The sequence below is a fragment of the Coenobita brevimanus genome, chromosome 57 (genome assembly GCF_032717465.1).
Source record: "Coenobita brevimanus isolate Jiangsu-jjx chromosome 57, ASM3271746v2, whole genome shotgun sequence".
NCBI lineage: Eukaryota > Metazoa > Arthropoda > Malacostraca > Decapoda > Coenobitidae > Coenobita > Coenobita brevimanus.
In genome coordinates, this window is record NC_137010.1 from 7,291,150 (window position 1) to 7,304,649 (window position 13,500).

The 13,500-nt window shown below is 41.7% G+C and overlaps 1 protein-coding gene across 1 annotated transcript in view; it reads right to left on the reverse strand.

Annotated features, from left to right (window-relative positions):
- The window catches only part of LOC145402074 (uncharacterized), a 71,076-nt gene that overhangs the window by 11,094 nt on the left and 46,482 nt on the right, over positions 1–13,500 (reverse strand). Inside the window, exons 12-15 of the mRNA XM_080274179.1 lie at positions 6,077–6,247; positions 3,909–4,028; positions 3,122–3,289; positions 2,127–2,366 (exon numbers count right to left, since the gene is read on the reverse strand). Of these exons, the coding sequence (XP_080130305.1) occupies positions 2,139–2,366; positions 3,122–3,289; positions 3,909–4,028; positions 6,077–6,247 (687 nt within the window). The 3' untranslated portion in view covers positions 2,127–2,138. The remainder of the gene's footprint in view (positions 1–2,126; positions 2,367–3,121; positions 3,290–3,908; positions 4,029–6,076; positions 6,248–13,500) is intronic.

Below are 13,500 nucleotides of genomic sequence, written 5' to 3' on the forward strand. Positions count from 1 at the left end.
ATATATATTAGTGCCCCTCCCTGTAAAATAGGTAACTCAAAGTCAGGTGGCCACCCCTTACGGGATTATGGCGTCTGGCAATAGATAGATAGATATATATATATATACTGTATATACAGTACCCTCGCGTCCAGTACGCGTTTGTCCAGTACTGTTCTCATTCAGTATGGTCGGCAACAAAATACAGGTAAAATAATTTATTACTAAAGTACGGATTTGTTGGGCTAGTACGGATTGGTCGTGCAAAGTGGGCCAAATCCGAGGAGTTCTTCTCTAGTACTGACGTGCTGTGTCCAGTACTATTACCCACCCGGGCATGGTAAGATAGTGAACACCGTGAAAAGTTTCCCTAGTACTGCCACACCAGTCAAGTACGCCTTCCTCGTGACTCTTGACGTGTGCCAGTCAAATTGCAGTATTGCACTTCCCCCTGATGAGGAAGACGACGATGTCAGTGTGTGACTATGAGGGATTTATGAGAGAGGCTGAGGCAGATGCTTCCTCAGGATCCTGAAGGCCCTCCTCCAGGGGATCAGTAGGACCTCCTACAGCCTCGGAAACCCGTCCCCCGTCCCCCTCAAGCCCATCACCACTCACCTTTAAAGGTTGGTAAAATCTTAGTTGTGTCAAAATGTTAGTTAAGTTGAATTCTGGGGGGACTTTTTCAGGGCTTGTCTGACATTATTCATTTTTCCCATAAGGTCTGTTGTTTGTCCAGTACGGTAGTACTGTCTGACAAAAATACCGTACTGGACGCAAGGGTACTGTACATATACACCTGTATATATATATATAGCATCTGGTGCCAGATGCTAAATCCCAAACTTCATCCAGGTGGTCACAATAACACCTCCTAAGCCTGTATTTTTGTCAGTTAAGGATGCTCCCCATTGCAATACCTCTTCTCCTAAGCTGAATAAAAGTTGCTGGAGGTAGCAAGAATAAGAAGTAGCCATAGGTATCAACTAAGCATTAGCCCTCCATGCATCCAAATTTCAAAACCACCTGAACTCATTCCTTGTGATTTCATACACTGTATTATATCAATCTTTACTTTCTTTTTATGCACTGTATGTACTGTAAAATAAATGATTATTTTTTCTATGGAAGATCTTGTAAGGTGCTAAAAGAAAATTAATGAAATGAACTACCTACTTAGTTCACACATGAGATATATATATATATATATATATATATATATATATATATATATACATATATATAAATAAAGTGGCTGTTTTATTTTATTATAGAACTTAAAACAGCACTTGTCACAAACTCCCAGACAACTGGCCTCGCAACAACAACTGATCTCACCTCCCATAACTATACATACACCATAACATAAACCTGTCTCACTTCGGAGTTCTCATGATTCAGCAAAGTTGGTAGTAGAAGCCCTCAAACTATTAAAAATCACAGTACTACACTGTACGTAATTTCATACTACTGTATAAATTCTGAAAAGATTCATGGACAATATATAATTTCATATCACACAGACTTGTGACATTATCTTGTCTCTCACTTATACTTAAATTATAATGGCGGATGTGGTTCTCAGACCATTATCAAAATACACATCCCTTATCATACTGTATAGTTTATCTCCTATCACTTCACTTCAGTATCTGTGAAAGTTGTGGAAAAACTGACTAATATTTCCTACAAACTGCACAGCCTCTGAGACACTGACTTGCTGCACCATGATGTTATAATAATCAGGCCAAGATTGTGTTGTCATTTCTTGAATCATTACAGATCACACTGGCCATTACTTTTGTGTCACACTTGTAAAACTCAGGGAGGAAATGATTTACAGTACTTCATCACAGTAATGATAATCAAGACAGGCCTTGGTAGCAGTTCAGCTCAAAGTGTTAAATCATTACAGCTCCCACATGGCATCAATTTGCACCAGTACCCGGTAAAAATCATGAAGAGAATTCTCACTTCCTTCAATCATAAATATCCAAACACCATATCAGAGCTACCAAACATCATATCAGCATTATAATAATCAACCATATTGGTTGTGGTAGCTCTCAGATTGCTAAAGAATTACACAGATGCCTTCACTTTGCACTGATATTTGTAAAATACTTATGGTAAAGAATGGCTCTCACCTCCCTGACAGCTCACATCTTTGCAGTCAGTTCATGATAGCAACTGTCACACACTCGTACAGACTTTTTGTTGGCCTCAAGCGGTGCCTGTTTACTGGAGCAATCATGGCAGAAGATCTGGCCACAGTTCCGGCAGTGATGGCGGCGCACAGTGACAGAGAAATTCTTATCACAACTGTGGCAGCTCACTGTATCAGAGTCATCAGCCCACTTCCGCCCGGCCAGCTTGTTTGTCTCCATCTGCAGGGTAAGTAATACTAGGTGAGGCTGGGGAAAGTTAACTCAGGGTACAGTAAAATAAGTTACGGAACATACTACCTATATCTCTATCTTTCTCTTGTAAACTCTGGTTCTTGTATCCCACTTTGAATATACTGTACTGTATTGCAGTGTTGTCTAGTCTGCATTGGAGTTTGGTCAGCTGCATGCCCAGAATCTTCACCTCTCCCTCCACCTCCCCATCTTTCCTTTCACTTGCCACTTCTCTCTTTTTTTTCTATCTTCTTTTCTTTCTCTGTATTCTCCCTTTCTTTTCTTCTTTTATCTCTCTTACTTCTTCTCCTCTTTGTTCATTCTTCCTTCCCTCTCTCATATTCTCATTTTCCTTCACCCATTTTGTCACTCCCTCAAATGCCACTCTTCATCCCTCTCTGTCTCTGTCTTTTTTTTTTTTTTTTTTCCCTTTCTTTTGTCTCTCCCCAAATTATATGTAACTCTGTTTTTTGTGGTCCAGTTCATGTAGCACTACAATAGAATCATCCAGTCAGTGTCACAGTTGAGTCAGCTGGGTGCTCAATTACTCCCACTTACCCTCCTCCACAACACACTGTTCCACCACTCCTCTCTGCTCCTTCCCTACTCTTCCTTTTCCTTCCTCCCTTTCATTTCTCATTTTCCCTTCCTTGTTTTACTCCATCCCTCTCATTTCTCTATCAAGCCCATCCCTCCCTTTCTCTGGTAGCCTCTTCTTCCTTCTCTTCTCCTTTCCCAGTTACCTGCAAATTCTGGTTTTCACGCCCCAGTTCATGTAGTGCTGCGGTAGAATCATCTAGTTTACGTCGCAGTTGAGTCAGCTGCGTGCTCAGTCGCTCCACCTCACCCTCTGCCGCAACACACCGCTCCACCAGGCCTCTACGCTCCTCCCCTGCTGCCTCCACCCGCACCTGATGTAGTGTTGGAGAAGGATTGTTGGAGATGAAGAATGAGAGAGACTAAAGGAATGTGATAAAAATGATAGCTAGAGAAAGATGGGGAATGGAAAGATGACAGGGTGTTCAAGAAAGGGAATGTGAGACAATGTTGGAGAGCAGGTGAAAACGGACAGTTGGAAGAATAAAGATCATATGAGAGACAAAGAAAGTGAAAGTGCTGAGGAAAGATAAAGCATGGGAAAGATGAAAAGTGAAAGAAAGTGTTTGCAAAGATAAAGAGGCTATACATACTGATAAGATAGAGACTATACAAGAGATACACATTTTCTGGACAGAGACAGAGAAAAGGGATGCATGGGACGAGAGTACTGGTACTGGAGAGAGGTAAAGAGAGAACACAAGAAATATAAAGGTAACTGTACAGATACAGAAAGGGGGTTGTACACGATATTTGTTAGAGAGATATGTAAGAGGTACAGTGACATACCTTCAAGCCATACCTTCAAGCCCAAACTGAAGTGAACAATACAATATGTACTTCCAAGCACAATGAAGTGTGAAGGCAGCAGTACAGTAACATATCTTCCGACCCAATCTAATGTGAGGTTAGCAGTACTGTGGCATAGCCTACCTCCAGGTCCAGCTTGTCCCCAGCTAGGCCAGCAGTCTCTGCCTGGAGTGTGGCCACACGACCCTCCAGTTCTGCAATGCTGCTCTTATGCTCCTCTAGTTCCTGTTGTAATCTGGTGACCTACATCAGAGGAAAACATACAGTTACCAACACAATGCATGCGAAGGTGAACAGCATGGAAATGAACTGGATGAGAAAAGAAAAGAAGATGGGACAGGTTTGAATGAAGGACTACACATGTTGTTATTATGGCCTCAGAATCAAGATATGACTCCTTAGAATCAAGATATGACTCCAGTGAACAGCATCCTGAAGGTGCTCTTCTCCTGTAGTCCAACATCCCTCTTTTGGGGAACAGGGAGAGAGCTGAGGGACACCACATAACGGCATCCCTCTTCAGCACCAGAACTGCACCATGGGGTTATTTATGGCTGCACAGAGGTCAATGTCAAAGAATAATACAGCTAGGTAGCAATGGATCATCATTAACATACAGTATTATCATCTCGTTTTCACTTACTACAGTAAACTAACAAACATCACACATGTCTAATTTCACTGAACCACTGAGAACACTGTTGAGGTGAATGCTTAATCTGGTCTGGATTAAGATTGGAACATAAGATGTATGTGGGTCAGAGAAAAAGCGATTCAGTTTTGGTGCTGACCAATCAAAGGTCAAGGTCGTGGACTAAACTTGAAGTGATTCATTTTCGGTGCAGATCAATCGAGGTCATGATCATAGTTTGAGCACAGTACTAAGCACTTCTTATCAAGCTGTTGTTGCTGTTGCTGCTGCTGTAGTTGTTGTTGTGGCCACTGGCTCAACTGGATATGCAGCAATCCTGTCACTTTAGATGGGCACTTTCAGAGTCCTTTGGTCAAGGCTAAGTGGGAGGTTTGAGCATTGAAGTGTGTTCTGATGTGAGGGGTGGCAATACTATGAGAGTGGAGTGTATTTTTTGTGAGTTGTATTACTTGCCGTTAAGAAGAATGGAGTATACTGTTTGTGAGATATATTACTTGTTGGTTAAGAGAGTGGAGCGTACTGTTTGTGAGTTGTATTACTTGTTGGATGGGGGGGTGAAGTGTATTGTTTGTGAGCTGTATTAGGCTCTTTGTTGGTTGGAAGGGTGGAGTGTATAGTTCATGAGTTGTAGTACTTTACTTGTTGGCTGGGAGGGTGGACTGTATTGTTTGTGAGCTGTATTATTTGTTGGTTAGGAAGGTGGTGGTCTAGTCACAGTTAAAACAATCCAAGCTGGACTGACAGCCTTACAATGCATGCAATCTGAAACCATGATGTCACAGAAAGTTTTCCTGTCACCAAGGGGAATAAGCTGGTCACCTTCACTTAAATGTACAAACCTACTGTAGCCTAGCTTTAGGATCCATAACCTTGAAGTACTAATTTGAGAGAAGCCACTACCATTTGTACAGAAGTAGAAATAGGTATGGTAATGGTTTATAATCCCTTCACTTTAATTATGTCTCCCTTTTTTTTATTCTTGCAATGACCAGATGACACTATGGCTTTTTGCTTTCTATGAGCAGATATCACTATTTACCTGAAAGGAGACTTCTCATATAGAATACCTGTATTTGTTCTAGCATAACAAAGATCCCAAACCCCTTTCAGCTCAGTTGATGGCAAAGTGTAATCAAACTGAGGGTTCAATTTGACCAGTAACCAAGGAGATTCATTCCTACCTCATAACTAAGGCTCACCAAATTCCAAGCAATCATGACCTAGTTCAGTACAGAAGTTGTGGGAGTGACCAAATTTCATCAGGTGAAAACAAACCAACTGTAGTGATGGAAATGAAGATAATTCTTACCCTCCTGAGTGCAAGAGACCCTTTCTGAACTTGATAAAATGGTCTTGTAGTTGCCAGAATAAAAGAAAAATAGACATCATAGTGAAGGGGTTAGTCTCTTCACTGCAATGACTTCTATCTTAGCATATTCTTGTTACCTTCAAATGACCTTATTCAACCTTGGAGGAAAAATTGGTAAAAAAAAAATCAGAACAAACTCCATTAACTCCAATGTTACTGAACATCTCCTATAAACCAAATAAAGTAATCTGTATGTTGCAACAATAAAACAAATAATACATTCTCAAGCTAAGCATGCAAAGAGGACTATAACAATATGGCTGCCCTGACCTCCTCCTTGTGTGCCTGTGTCCTGGTAGTGACATCCCTCTCCATTCTGACGGTGTTCTCCTGCAGCACCACCAATCTCTCCTCTGCCTCCTCCCGTGCCTGTTGCTCACTCGCCACTGTCGCTGCATGCTGACCAGCCTCAGCTGCACGCATATTACTCTCCTCGTTCAGCTGACGCGTACACAGTAAAAGAGAATTATCGTCATCATCATCACTACCTCATCACCACCACTACCACCACCACCTGGGTGGTAGGTGGTGGCAAGTATCATCCACTCACCTGATGTAGTGCTGTCTACTTCTTCCCTCCTCTTTCTCATTCTATTTCTGTGTCTGAGCTCCTCTCTTTCTACTTCTTACTTCTCTCTTTCCTTCCTGTCACTTTTATTGCTCTTCTTTCAACTTCAGGTGACCCTCCTGTACACTGAATGACAAGCCTAATGGTTTCCTGGAATCTGGGAAACTATTTACAACGCTGGACAGTAACCATATAACAAAATTACAGGGTGAAGTGGAGCCTCCTATGATGCTCCTGTTCACTAGATGGAGAGATGCCAATGTGACACCAATTCAAGAACCAAACTTTCACACTAATCCTCACACCTCATTGTGGCAAGGTGCTGTCTACTGCAAGAGAACATCAGGTCACTGTATGAACCCCTGCAGGGATGGTTGTCTGCCTGTGGTTGATGGGTCTGCTCAGTCTGACAGACTGGGATTGATTAACAGCAACAAAAGTAATAACAACAGCAACACCAACACCATCACAACCATCACCATCTATTATCAGTATCAAGAACCTTTTTTTCTTTCCAACTGAAGCATGTGGGGTACTGAAAAAAAGAAAAGAAAAAGCACAAAAGAAAGAGAACTGTCAACAGCATGCCCAGCAAAAAGAATTAAACTCATTCACACATTATTCAAGCCCCAGAATCCTAACTAAAAAAACATATGCCACAAACAATGATGTAAACTTCTTCGTATCATCATAAACATCATCTGTTTTTCCACTAATAATAGGGCTGGCAGGATTAGGAATTACAATCATCATCATCATTATTATCAATAACAACAACAACCTGACCTTCTCCCTTCCCTCAGCCAACACACACAGTTAAAGAAACATGTGTCACAGTCAATGAATCAATTCATCATTATCATAATCCAATGCAGTAAGTCCCTGTAATGTTGCCTTTCTTAACCGCTTCACTCTAATGATGTATTTTTCACTTTATTCCTGCCAACTGTAAGTGATTTACTAAGCCCAGGGAAGACTTTTCAAACTGTAAGGGTTGGACATAGCTTTCATTAACATCATCAGTATGAGAGAGCCTACTAAGATCAGTAAAACAGTCTGGAGATACGATTTTCTATTTCTCTCTCTCTCTCTCTCTTTCTCTCCCCTGCATATCTTCAGCCATTCCCTCTTCATTACAGTCTGTACAGCACATTACTTCATATCGTATCATATTGTTTATTAAGGCTCCAACATATTTGAATGTATTGGCCTAGGCCACCTAATGGCAGCTCTCCAAGCTCCTTGATCTTTGGCAGCCTTCCTATGAAGTCCCTTATCCCTGAGATCACATTTTATGATCTTGTCCAAGGTATTTTTCAGTCTCCCTCTTTCAACCCTACCCCATCGTTCACACTTCTAATTTTCTGCACCCAACTGTCATCCTCCATTCTCTCCACATGCTCAGACCACCTCAACCTACCCCTCCTCATCACAGTACCAATATACTCCAGTCTCATCCTTCCTCCCAACTCTTCAATCATAAACCTAGTTCCCCACAGGCCTAGTATTCAAGGATACACTACACATCCACCAAATCGTTGTCATCTGTACATTTCAGACTATGAATATCCTCTTCCTTTACTGCCCAGGTCTCACTACCATACAGAATTACACTCCTAACACATGCCATATACAAAGATCCCTTTGCACAGAGGAAGAGCCCTCTCAATGTTAGGAGAGGCAACAGCTCCCTGAACTTCTTCCAATCACTCCTCACTCTAAAGACAGAACTAGCTTCAGCCCCACCTCCAGCACATGACATGTCTCCCAAATAACAGAACTCTTCCTCATACTCAAGATACTCACCAGTCAGAGCAATCCTTTCATGCCTGACAATCTCCCCCTGCTTTCCCTGACACACCACACACAAGAAATCTGCATTATCTCACAGCCTACCTCTAATACCATTACATCTCTTATGCACCCACTTATCACAAATACCACACAAGATGGAATTATGTCCCTTGTGGCAAACCACACACGGTGACTCTCCCTCTGCTTTGACCAGCCTCAGACATCATCACTTTTGTTTTATCTGCATTTACTCTCAAACCCTTGTCCCCCATTTCATCTCTCCATTTCCTAAATCTTTCCTCCACCTCTCTTTTCTGCAATCAACACCAAGTCAGCATACAACATCTTCCATTCTCCCATTGGATTCTATTTCTGAAGTCACATGAGAGAGCTTCAAGCACTATAACAAAAAAATAAGGAGCTCAAGCCTGCTCCCCTGATGCACACCAACATTCATGGAAAACTCATCACCCAAATCTCCATTCACTCTCATCTGTGTGAAAGCACCCACACAAATAACCATTACCACTCTGACCGGCCCTTCCTCAATCCCAAGCTTCATTATTGCCCACTTCATCATTTCCCCTCAATCCCAAGCATTATATGCCCATTTCACCACCTCCCTAGCCCCTACTCGCCAGGAAACGTGATATGCAGTCGTGATTTAGATGGACGGAGGCTGCCAGGTGTTGGCATATGCCACAAGTGCATTCCCACCATTGTTTGAACTGGCTCATGTTTGATCTCACTACCAAAGGGTAGGGACTAGACTCCTGCCAGTGCATGCAAGCGTGCTTCTGTCTGTCCCATTACTTTGCCAGGTGTAGAACGATGTCTTCAGGTTCCTCCTTGCCCGATTCTGTTCCCACATCATGCAGACCCCTTGCCTCGTCCACCCCTACCAAGCCTCTGCTCAAAGATAATAGAAAGGGCTCTGTGATAGTGCCATAGGGGATGCCTTGGACACCACTGTGTCTAGTTTATCTAACAATGGAGAAGTCATCACTTTGAGAGCGAAGCCAAAGTTGGGGCTGTGAACACGCATGAATATATCCTGCCTCATGCGCCAAAAGTTACTTATCTCCTTCACGTCCTTACTCATTGACCCAACCACCTACAGACATGGGGATGCTTTTCTTCGCAAGAAGATGAGTTGGTATGTAATATGGATTTTAATTTGTTTCCTGTACTGCTATATTTTCCAAAATATTAAGGTCTGAAAACAAGCAATTTCGGGAAAATTGGCCATACTAAGAGGATGACTGCGGTAAAAATAGCCTGGCTCTAGGGGCTAGGGACCTCCCTTCTCCAATCAACAAAACCAAAATACATCTCCCTTTTCTTTCCTATATATTTTTCATGATGCTGTCAGACAATGAGTATGGCATCAGTGGTCCCCTTGCCTGACATAATCCCAAACTGCATCTCACTGATATTCACTCTTACCCTAATTATACCTTCCAGGACTCTCTCCACTGCCTTCATTATCTGGTCCAAAGTTTTATGCCTAAATAATTTCCTCTTTCCAGGGCATCACCCTTCCTCTTGTACACATCTACAGTCACACTCTTCAGCCAGTCATCTGGGATAACACACTCATATATAATCATATTTATCCAATCAGTAACTAATTCCACACTGATATCTCCTGAGACCTTCAGCATTTCAGCAGTCAACCCAGATACCCCACTTGCCTTCCCTAACTGCATCCTACCTACAGTCCTGCTCACAGTCGCAGCATCAATCAATGGCCAAGGGTCAAATACTGGACCCGCTGGCTCCAAACCCTCCCTGTTCAAGTCAAACTTTTCGCTCGGCAACTGGTTATAATGCTCTCTCCAAGCGTCTTTAATATTCTCACGGTTCACCATTACCTCTCCTTCATCATTCTTAACACACTGCCCACCTATGATATCCTTGTTTTCCCTTATCATCTGATTTGCCACCTTAAATATCATATACATCATAACATCATGATACAGTAATGTACATGAATTATCATATACAGTACCCTCGCGTCCAAAACGGGTTTGTTCAAGATGTTTTGTGTTTTAAGACGGAGACCATAAATAATAATCCAATATATTGCTGTAATGCAGCTGCATACATCCAATATGGAACCAATGGTTCATAACGGCCCAAAGCCAAAAAGAATACAGCTATGACAGTCTCACCCCGTCCAACACAGTTCCCGCGACCGGGAGAGTGATGTGGTTGTGATCTCGTCCAATGAAATATTGGCACCTAGTCACATGACGAGCAGGTGGGGCTTGCTTTCGTCTGACTAGTCTCTCTCACCAGTGCATCATGGACACACTGAGTGTTGCACTCCCAGCGTTTGCTCCTATGTTATTACCTCTCCTTACGTAACCATGGGAAGGTAACTGTCTGCTAACCCCTTGAAGCACCGCCATCTACCTCAGGATACTAAGCTGGAGATAACACGCTCTGAAACACACAAAAGATGAGGAAATTTGCTTTGGTGCCAAAATAGGTTTAGGTTGATGTTTTTTAGGGGCACTCTTTGAAGATTTTGTGACAATATTATTTTTTTGCATATGGTCTTGTGTTGGTCCAAGACGTTTCTCGTCCAAGACGGGACCCTCAGGTGACAATATTACCGTCTTGGATGTGAGGGTACTGTATTATATATATATATATATATATATATATATACACTCAACCCCCTGCTATCACGCATTCAGCTATCGTGTTTATCTGCTATCGCGCACACATCAAATGCACAATCATACATGCTATCATGCACCCCAAGACCGCTATCACGCGTCGAGTTTGAAGACAAGCTAAGTGAAACTTATTCACACCGCACTTCATATGAGGTTTGCCGAGGATACGATGGTTAATCGGAACGGTAACGTGGTAAAATTGCCAACGATACCACGGACATTTGGAATGCATCTAAATGGATTCCTGCCGAAGATATGACGGGCAAAAGTGTGAACAAAACCCATTCGACTCGAAAGAATATATCGTACTACAGCGCTGAAATTTAGACTAACACTGAATACTTATTATTACTGTATTTTAGAATAAATATCAATCGTTTTGAAACCCTTATAAAGAGTTAATATTTCCTATGCCGAGAAAACTGTGATGTCAATAAAGTAATCATGTGTTTACAACTAAGACGGGGCTCTGGCAACAGTATGAGGAACGTGTGTGATAGCATGCAAGTTTTGTTCCACTTAAATCTTCCTTGGCCGTTCCTGATACGATGTACCGTGTGATACCCCCTTTAGCTGTGGACACTAAGAAATCATGGAGACAGCTAAAGAGATCTGGCAGCAATTAAGCCACTCCCAAGCCTCGGAACCCATCAAACCACCCAAGCCTTAATCCTTATAAAAGTTTGATGGCCTTTTATGTTGTTTATTTATTCATTATACTGTTATTATTAATATAATAATGCTTTATTTCATGTTGGAGGAGAGATTGGCAGGAAATCGCAGGCATAAAGTGGTTAAAAGTTAGAAAAATGGGCCACCAAAAAACCAATTAAAATTTTCCCATTGATTGTTCAGTTCAGCTATCGCGTATTCAGCTATCACACGCGTTTGCTGTGACCAATTAGGCGCGATAGCAAGTGGTTGAGTGTATATATATATATATATATATATATATATATATATATATATATATATTTATATATATATATATATATATATATGTATATATATATATATATATATATATATATAGATAGATAGATAGATATATATACAGTATATATATATTTAACCCATTGGCATCCGGTGTCCTCAATATAGGACAGAACTGAGCATTTTCAAAATTTAATAAAGAAGAGAACCCCGGGCAAGGGACCTATGAGCTTCGCAACTATGAGTCAACAGGCAGAGGGCGGTACACCCAAAGTATACAGACATACAGTGCCTTCGCACAGTGAATGAGTTTATGGGCGGCAGACGAGCTCATTAAAAGTGAATTCGTTCACTGTGAACAACACATATTATGGAACAAAACAGCATATGGGCAGCACTGTTCCCTCAAAGTCCATTTTCTGAGCCACAGAGATGTAGTAAAGGGCACATTTCAAACACCTACAGTTCAGATATATAAAATATAAAACACACGGTAAGTTATCTTAAAAGAAGCAGATGGCGGCCCTCACTGGCTTGAATACAGGTGGTTCCGAGGCAGGGAGATACACTTAGTTTGACCTTGCCACATCACCTTCCACTCCCTCATTCCCATCACCAGTCTCGCCCTCATCACTTGACTGAACCACTTCTCCATGTCCCTCTACCTCATTCACCTCTCCCATAAAACCTTCAAAGTCCAAAGATGACACCACTGACCTCACATCATCATCGTCTCCCCCCAGAAAGTGTAGCAGACGATATGGAGGCAACTGATTCTTGAGTTCGGTAGTAGTGTGTGATGAGCATTTGTTTTCTTCTGTTGACTTCCATATTGTGCCTTTCAATGTCATACCGAAAAGTGGTTTGTTCTCCACTGACCACTTCCTGTGTGCTAAGGTAGCTGATTTCAATTGCCTAGACTTCTCTCAGAACACAGATTGCCGCTAGAATTTTACTGATCTTAGGCAAACAGACATAGGCAAAGCTTCGTCCTCCATTGGATTCTGCTCAAAAGGTTGTTCAGATCTTGCCTCTTGTGCAGCATCTACTGGGGGGTGGAGGGGGGCATTCAATATAGGAGATGGAGGTTAAAGCCTACTCTTTCCCCCGATTTCGTTCACTTGGGGTTCAACTCGTTCATTATGGTTTTGTGGAGCTGATTACCCCCTGCTTGTTCACTAGGTGAATCATTTACTCTGAATATGTTTACTATGTGAGGGCACTGTGCTTTGGGTACGCCTAGCCCCCTTCCAGCAAAATCCCTCACACAGGAACTCTGGGAGCCATTGGGATATATATATATCTATATATATATACAGTATATATATACATTTATACACAGGCAAACCCCAATTTATGATACCCCTAGATGCAATACCCCACAATAGTGATGGGTGTTGAAATACCACCCTACCCGCCTACTGTATCATAGGCCTAACCCCGGTTTTGATTTTTTTTTTTTTTTTTTTTTTTTTTTTTTTTTTTTTAAACCGATTTTGATATTTTCGACTTAAATTTTGTGTTTTGGCTGATTTATAAACTGTTTTTAGACTTAGATTAATGTGTTTTAGTCACAGGTGGTGTGAACATTGACATCTGGGGTATGGATTCTCGCCCATCAGACGAGGTACAAAACAGCATGGACAAATAGACGACTCAACAAAGAATATTTCGTGTTTGACCACTGAACTGTCATCTAACCTAACATGGAA